The sequence below is a fragment of the Miscanthus floridulus genome, chromosome 15 (genome assembly GCF_019320115.1).
Source record: "Miscanthus floridulus cultivar M001 chromosome 15, ASM1932011v1, whole genome shotgun sequence".
NCBI lineage: Eukaryota > Viridiplantae > Streptophyta > Magnoliopsida > Poales > Poaceae > Miscanthus > Miscanthus floridulus.
The window spans coordinates 57111009-57119388 of NC_089594.1; the positions used below are offsets into that span (position 1 = coordinate 57111009).

The 8380-nt window shown below is 39.7% G+C and overlaps 1 protein-coding gene across 1 annotated transcript; it reads right to left on the reverse strand.

The window, feature by feature from the left end:
- Positions 1–2897: 2897 nt before the first annotated feature.
- LOC136509563 (MADS-box transcription factor 20-like) lies at positions 2898–8154 on the reverse strand. The gene is made up of 7 exons (XM_066504327.1): positions 7889–8154; positions 4682–4766; positions 4484–4548; positions 4116–4215; positions 3974–4015; positions 3250–3341; positions 2898–3136 (listed from the first exon to the last, which is right to left on the reverse strand). Exons 1-7 carry the CDS (start codon positions 8077–8079, stop codon positions 3022–3024), a joined length of 690 nt encoding a protein of 229 aa, XP_066360424.1. The 5' UTR covers positions 8080–8154; the 3' UTR covers positions 2898–3021.
- Positions 8155–8380: the final 226 nt, after the last annotated feature.

Below are 8380 nucleotides of genomic sequence, written 5' to 3' on the forward strand. Positions count from 1 at the left end.
TCAGACCTCAGAGGAGTGAACTGAAGGGAGGGGGTTGAGAACTTGAGATCAATTAGTACCGGCTGGCATGTGGTCCCACCGGAAGTGTAGTCGTGCTTGTCCCATGCACGTACGGATGGTTTTGGTTTTGTAGGTCGGCTGGCGGCCACCTACACGTGCCTTTTTCTTTTTCTTCTATGTAGCTATATATATCCTAATGTATTTTACCTTTCTGGCGAACTTCTAATTTTTAAATTGAACTGCTATAGTTTTAGCAGGGGACTAATCGCAAAAAAAAAAAAAAAAAAAAAAAAAACAGAGGATTAATAAACACCTTCCTTACAACTTACTCCAATTTGATTATAGTGTTTCTATGAATGTCAAACCTTGTGTACTCTCTCCGTTCCAATTAAATCAACTTTTAAAGCAATGGTAAGTTAAACCATTTTAATCTTGACCAAATTTATGAAAATAAACACCAATATTTATGACATTAAATTAGTATCACTAGATATATTATAAAGTATATTTTCAAAATGTATGTATTTAGTGTCGAAGATATGTTACTTTTTCCTATAAAGTTGACTAAACTTAAGATAATTTGAGTTAGGGTGATTCTAGGCATTAATTTATTTTAGGACGGGGGAGTATAAGTGAAGACGGTGTATTGGTTATGGATGTGCTATGGGAAAGGGGCATGATGAATAAATTTGCAACATCATATCTAACTTTTGTTTTTAGGTTCTAGTTCTCGAACTTAATTTGTTCCATCTGGACTTTCTTCTTTATCTTAATATAAGCCGTACTCCTGCTTGGTTTCTGCTTGAACCGTTTTTTTTAAATACTCCTAAACATAAATGTCTGCTTTTAAATTCCCTTTATAATAAATTGAGCAGTCTCTCCAAAGTTCACACAGCGCCAGCTGCAGTTAACTCGATCTCTATTTTATTGCATATAATTAACAGATCTACCATCATACACATTATTTAAATTTGAAATTCCAAACATGTGCTGCCAATGGTTCTTTGGTAATCCCTAGATCAAACAAATCATTGCACTTGATTAAGAATAGTGTGATCCAATGCAAGGAAAGAGGAACAAAGAAAGGGCATTATTAATTTAGGACATTCTGTCAATCAATCATCATGGCCCATATGGATCTAGCTTGAAATCCTTATAGCTCATCTACTTTTGGTGCTACACCCTGTTATGCTCATCTACTTTTCAGCCAGCTTGTGTTTATTTCGGCTTATTCTCCCTCACAAAAATACTATTGAATCAGCCGAAATCAGCCTTTTGTTTGGCCATGCATAAAGGCTGACATTGTAGCATGATTTGGTGACCAAAATGCAGGCATGTTTTGACAAATGTGTGTCCTTACCTATTGGCTCATGGCCATCTACATCAATATATATGTACACATATTCCGTTTGTTTGTGTTACATCACCGACAAGGCCAGCACAGCTCTGGGTTTGTTGCTATGTGCACTCATGATAGCACCACGTACGGATCGTGAACTGGTGATTTTCTTTGTGATAGTGTGGTTTTCTTTTACACGTTTGTGTGTAGTAGGATGGGAACAGATAATTTGAAGAAAAGTTGCCTTGAGTTTCTTGAGGTAGCTGCATCATGATGGCACTTTTCATATAAGAGTTGGATGTGGCACTAGAAGCTGGACATTTGAATTCCAATAGTGTGGCAGCTTTAGTATAAATAAAATAGGAAGGCCAGGTCATCATCATATATAGCCCCAGGGTTCCACTTACATGGGTATAATGATGTACAAGTCTTTCTAAAAGCTTAATTATTCATCAATGCACGTTTCCTACTTTCCTTGTTTTTTTTGGTTCAAAATAGCTTCGTTCCTTCGTAATAGAAAAACGACTTCTATACATGCCCGAAAAAAAACACTTCTATATAGTTTTTCTATTTTATTGAACAATGGTTGTAGCCAACTCTTTCTAATGATATCTTAAGTCATCCCTCAAAAAATGGCATCTTAGGTTCTTAACATACATTTGCTCGCATATTATTGCTATCATGCCAGATGTCAGCATCAGCCTATAATTTCAGTAAAGACCTGGCAAATAATTTCAGTGACTAGAGTGCCGACATGCGAAGGTAACGGCAATATAGTTCATCATGGCCCAACTAGGACTGGTCTAAGTCAGAACTTTGATTCCTAGTATTACATTACTACAAAAACGCAAAACAATATTTAAAATGTATTTCATTAAAGATCTAGCTGTCTAGTTTTTATGTGGTCCACTTGTTTATGAAAATCAAATATAAAACTTGCACACTTGAAATGGGTCATGGTCAAAGCCATCTATAAAAACAAACCCAATGTGTATTACTGCAAACATCCAATTATCAAACGGTTTTATTTGTCCATCATCCTGACAAATTGTGCGAGAATCTACCATAAAAGTCCAATACTAAATTTCATTTTTTTATAGAAGGAAAGCTAAATAACATATTCTTTACAACTTCTATGCATTGGGCAGCATTTTAGGGAACGGTAGCAATTTTCTTTTCTTTTCTTTTTGTTGAGAGCAAGGGGAAGGAAGCATGAATAGGCGAATGAAAAGAGAGCCCACCCAGATGGTCCAGCTCGAATTTATCCAAAGTTGGGCCATTGGAACCCAAAATTGACCCATATGCCAAAGGCAGCTTGGGCCTTCTTGGGCCTAATTGTCTGTCAGAGTGTCAGTGGAGGTAATCATCTGACTGGCCTGCAATTTCTCAACAAAAACAAAAAAAAAATCTGACCGGCCTTCAAAGCTCGAGGTGGGAAAAAACAGCTGAAATGACATGAAGGGCTGCAGCAGATTTTACAGAAACCGAATCAAACTAGAGACGCAAACTGGATCATTTGCGACCAAAAACTACAACAAACGACAGACCAGATGTTCAGATACTAAAAAAGGCAGGATGAAATCTAGCAACCGAAGAACGGTAGATCAGTAGACAGATCACAAATCCCCGTCATATCTGAATCGAGTTCTAGTAGAGAAATGGATCATCTGAAGACATGCAGTTCAGTGCTGCTCCTGCCGTTGGCTGACGGCAGGTGGCTGGAGCATCCACCACGGCAAGCTGATCGCCGCTCCTGGCGGCGCCGCCGCCCTTCCTGGCTCGTCAGAGTCGCCGGGACTGCAGTGTTTACCGGCAAGTTCAGGTGGACACTTAGCTTTCTTGAGCCGAAGAAGGAATTGAACAAAGAAAAATGCCAAGCACAAGCACCCGATGGATGCTCTGTTGCTCACCAGATGTTGAGGTTTGGAAGGGCGGCTGCTACTGCCATAGAGGAAGCTGCGGTGTTGGTGGTGTGCAGGGATTCCCCCAGTGCAGCCTTCTCCTTCAAACATGAACACAGAAGCACTTCCAGGTCAGATCAGTTGCGCTGAGCTCGATCAAACTCCATGAAAAATACATTTGGGAGGTAATTAACTGATGAGAAATTAAAGCAAAGACAGCAACAGGGTGCATCGTTTCACTTTCAGAAGTACATGTGGGAATTGGAGATTATAAAAGAGTACTAAAAAGTGTGTGTTCTGTGATTACCTGCACTACCAACGATGGTTTTTTTTTTTGCGACTTTTATTAGAAAGGAGAAAATAAAAAGTCAAGTGCCAACCAATTTTTTGAGTGAAAACCGAGGCAAAGAACCATTCGGCTAGGGAGAGTGTGCCACCCACCCGTACAACTTCGGTACAACGACCAATTAATTAACTTCACACCACTAATGGCACATGTATGATATATTTAGCCAACTTATTCGAAACTAATGACCCAACTAGGAACTAAACCAATGATGCTTTTTGCTCTACAGGTGTAATAAAAACATGAGAACCAAAACAAGCAATAATAAAGAATCTGAAGAACTAATTAAAAATCTAAAATCACCAATCTAGCTACTTTATTTGCGATAGAATAAAAAGTTGTTTTTATTAACGATGTAAAGGTAATTGCTATATTTGGCATATTTGCCTTGTTTCGGAGCTCCTCGATCGAGTTGAGCAAGATGTCGCCCTGAAATAGATAAAGTAGGCATCAGAAAGGCACTGTGAGCACTGACGTGTGAGTAACAGTTCTAACATATGTGTACAATCACCGCGCATGTGACATGTACCTTCCTGGATCTGATGTTCCTCAGAGCGCTGTCTATCTGGTGCTCAAGCTGCTGTACCTCTCTGAATGTCAAGGACTCAAGTTGCTCCCCCATGAGATTCCTTGGATAAGCATACGACAAGTGTGAGCAGATGAGGTCCCTATTATTCACATCTCACTCTTATATATGAGACATGCCGAGTGAACAGGAGTTTTTATCTGGCAAGTGCACATGTTTTTTCAGAGATTGCTTGGTTAATTCGATATGTATCAAAATTTATTTTTAACAGCAGTTTTTCTGTCAGTAATTATTTGCAACTTGTTCATTATCTTAAAAAAATTATTTGCAACTTGTTCATTATCTTAAAAAAATTATTTGCAACTTGTTACCTTTGGCTCTTCTTTAGAGCTTCAAGTTTGGACCTCAACCTGATGTGGTCATAGCTCATGTTCCCCTAGAAAATAAATGTAGATGAGAGTGATTGTAATATCAAGAACACAATGAATGATTGTTCCATATAGATTAAATAAACTTTTAGTCACGTGCACATAGAAATATTCAGACAGTACACCCACTTATATCCCTACCTGTGATTCTTCAGGGTAATCTTCCGTCACATCCCTATCTTCACAAAGTAAGTACCTCTCATATCGATCGAGGATTCTCTCCATGCTGCTATTTGTAAAAAGAAAAAAAAGGGAAATGTTTATCTATACATAATATATCACCCTATTATCAATTTACTATGTTTCTTTGTATCCTCATCTGCAACACCAAGCCATAACGACTTACAATTTGGAATAGAGGGAGTATAAATTTTAGTTCGATACGAAAACAATTCTCCAATAAGTTAGAGCATTTAATAAAACCCACTTCCTTCGTGCCAAAAAGAGTGCAATTCTACCTTTTCCATAAGACAATTAACTTGAAGTTTGGCCAAATCTATAAAAATTTTATTGACATTAATATCAAATAAGTATTATTAGATTACTTAAGAAATATGTTTTAGAAACATATTCAAAGATATAAATATTAATACTATTTTCTGTAAACATGGTCAAACTTAAGAAAAAATTGATTTAGTCTAAATCTAGAATTGCACTTCTTTAATTTTGGGATGGGGGATTATTATATATCATATATGCATGCATGAAGAAAGATCACTGGCCATCAAAATTGTGGACAGAAGATCTACCATATGGATAATGCATGGAGTACATGTAAGAGTACAAGCAATTCACGTCCAATAATTAGATCAATCAACGGTTGGGTGATCCACACATGTATAGTGTGCGTGTTTTTTTTTTCCTTCCCTTTTGAGGTAAATATATGCAGGTACCAATAGCAGGCAATGTACAAGGCATGCAGAGCACGGTAGATCCTCAAATCCAGTAAGCATTGCAGCTCCACTGACATATGTCCAACTCAATAATTCAAACTAGCAAGCACCTCAGTTCTTTTGGACTCCAGAAACAGCTCATTCACATGCACATGTGTGGATATGTAAGTGAAGCAGAGTTGAGGCCTATTTTATTGGTTGAAGCCGCATAAGATTAATGCCACGTCAATCTTATTAGTATTAGACTATTAGGCTAATTGTAGCGCGCAACAAACAAAAGCTGTGTGGTGGAGAAATCGGTGAAAGATTTGTTGCATTGATTAGAAACTAGGGACAATGGTCCTGCACAATCTTTATTTAGCGCATGTACACCACTCATGTGTTCTAATGTATGGTTCCTGGTTACGCCCTGTTCTTCAGCACTACTTCAGCAGTATTTTTCAGCGAACGAACAATGTTTTACTCTCACAACAAATCAGCATAAGCCAAATTTCCACGACTTTAAACCGATTAGTTTTTTACATACCGTAGCTAATTGAACTAGCTTTTTATTTTCTCCTGTAAATATATATCTCCTCTTGTTGCATGTTAGCTTCTTAATCTCCTTCTTTTCTTGCATGAACGAATGGTCATAGATATTTCTGATTAGTAGTTCATCCTCTTGATTAGTTCCTTTGCATGGTTGATGGTCTTTATTTATTCGCTGTTAACATTAGCAAAACGAGTGAGTGTGCAAAAGAGTCCCTAACCGGCCCTCAACATAGCTTCCCTGACATAACTTGTTAATTAATTACTAGACACCACATGCACACAGATTGAAGGTGTTTCCTCGGAGAAATCAGAAATGGCTTAGATGGCGATGGAGTAATTGTTATCGTTAGTCATGTTAATGATCTGAACAGACCGAACGAAGCAAGGACCAGTCCGACCGACTCCGTAGCGTCACGTTTTGTGAACAGGACGTGTTTTTTCGTGGACGGAATCTCGGTGTCACTTCCTCCAATGGCCAATGGGTAGTCTACGTGTGTCAAAGGGGGGGAAGAAAAAAGGGGCCAATGGGTGGTGACTGGTGAGGTCCGGGGTGCATGGATCTCTGTGCGACTGTGCCACACAGCCAGAGTCCAAAAGCAACACGGACCTGTCCTCATCTGAACAGGAGCTGAGCTTTTTTTGAACATGACATGCATGTCCCATCGGAGCTAAATAAAGCTGGTTCGTACAGCTAGGCCTTGTTTAGTTTCCTTTAAAATTCCAAGTTTTTTCACTTTCTCTATCACATCAATTTTTAGCCGCTTGTATGGAGTATTAAATATAGGTAAAAAAATAACTAATTATACAGTTTAGTTGGAAATCACGAGATGAATCTTTTGAGCCTAGTTAGTCTACGATTGGACAATATTTACCAAATAAAACGAAAGTAGTACTATTCATTAGATTGAAAAAACTTTCAATCTAAACATGGCCCTAGTAGCTAGCAGTGCTCAGTCAGTGCACGGCGGCAGTACAGTGCCGTACACGACCCTGAATAGGAGTGTACTATACTTCCATAAATAGCGCGTGTACGTAGGGTGCCCGTGCCTGCCTCCGGTCAAATAACGAGGAGGCTTCTACCATTATAAAAGCTAATAATTATCCGTAACTTATTAAAAAAATTGAGTTCTCACATATGCCACTGCTCTGAACTCTTTTACCATACACGTCACTTTCGTCAGATTTAGCACTACCGGTGTCAAACTGCGGACGTAAAAAGTCAAAAATACCTTTAGGTTTGAATATGTAATTAATTTTTTTAACATCTTCACGATTCCAAATGAAAAAAAACTCAAAACTAGAATGTTATAGATCTCATCGAGATCTACAATATTTATATAAAAATTATTTTCATTTGATTCTATATAAAAAATGTGATTTTTCTAAGACATATTAATCATATCAAATCTTTTTTACATAATTAAATGAAAGATAAGTTTTTTTTACAAAAACTGTAGATATTATCGAGATCTACAACTTTCTAGTTTTGAGTTTTTTTATTTGAGGTCATGAACATGCTCAAAAAAAAGTTAATTACGTATTCAGACCTGAGGGTATTTTTGACTTTTCACACCTACGATTTGACATCGTTAGGCCTAAATCTGACGGAAGCGACATGAAGAGCAAAATAGTTCAGAGGAGTGGCACATGTGAGAACTTAACTTTTTTAAGTGACTTATATATAATTACCGACTTTTATAATGACTAAAAACCTCATACTGACTGTAGTAGTAGGTGCCACCACTCACGGATCCACCACACTACTAGATTCACACACACCCCCGCACCCACACCCACACCCACACACTAGATAGATAGATTACCAGAAAAGAAATGGTGGGCGTACGTAAGGAGTACCATGCAAAAGTGCAATGCATTCTGCATGCACGTAGACGACGTCGATCACCGTACGTACTGTACGTACCTGCCGTGCGCGGCGAAGTCGTGGAGCCTGCCCTTGTCGGAGAAGATGAGCAGCGCGACGTCGGCGTCGCAGAGCACGGCCAGCTCCCGCGCCTTCTTCGCCAGCCCGCGCCGCCGCTTCGAGAAGGTCACCTGCCGGCTCACGCTGTTCTCGATCCGGCGCACCACCACCTTGCCGCGCCCGCGACCCATTGATCTTCTTCGATCGCACAGCAGCCGGCCAGCGGCGATGGACGGCCGGCCGGAGCTGGAGAGGAGATTAAAAGAAACACGCACTACTAATAAGCCGCCGAGGCCGAGCGCTCCTGTGCTAGCCAAGGCTTGCTATTTATAGCACGCGGAGGAAGCCGGGGAGGGGACTGGAATACTGGACATCGGAGCACACATGAAGGCCGGTTGACCAGTAGCGTCTGCACGCTCATTGGCTCCTCCTCTGCGCGGGCGGCGTCGCTGTCGACCGCCGGTTGGCTGCGGCGCCTGCGAGCGGTGGGCG

Bases quoted from the DNA above. Each gene is read 5' to 3' on its own strand.
- LOC136509563 (XM_066504327.1), bottom strand. From the start codon at position 8,079: ATGGGTCGCGGGCGCGGCAAGGTGGTGGTGCGCCGGATCGAGAACAGC. The intron at 4,549-4,681 runs GTAGGGATATAA...TTTATTTTCTAG, and splicing joins ATTACCCTGAAGAATCACAG to GGGAACATGAGCTATGACCA. The intron at 4,216-4,483 runs GTAACAAGTTGC...TGCTTATCCAAG, and splicing joins GCTCTAAAGAAGAGCCAAAG to GAATCTCATGGGGGAGCAAC.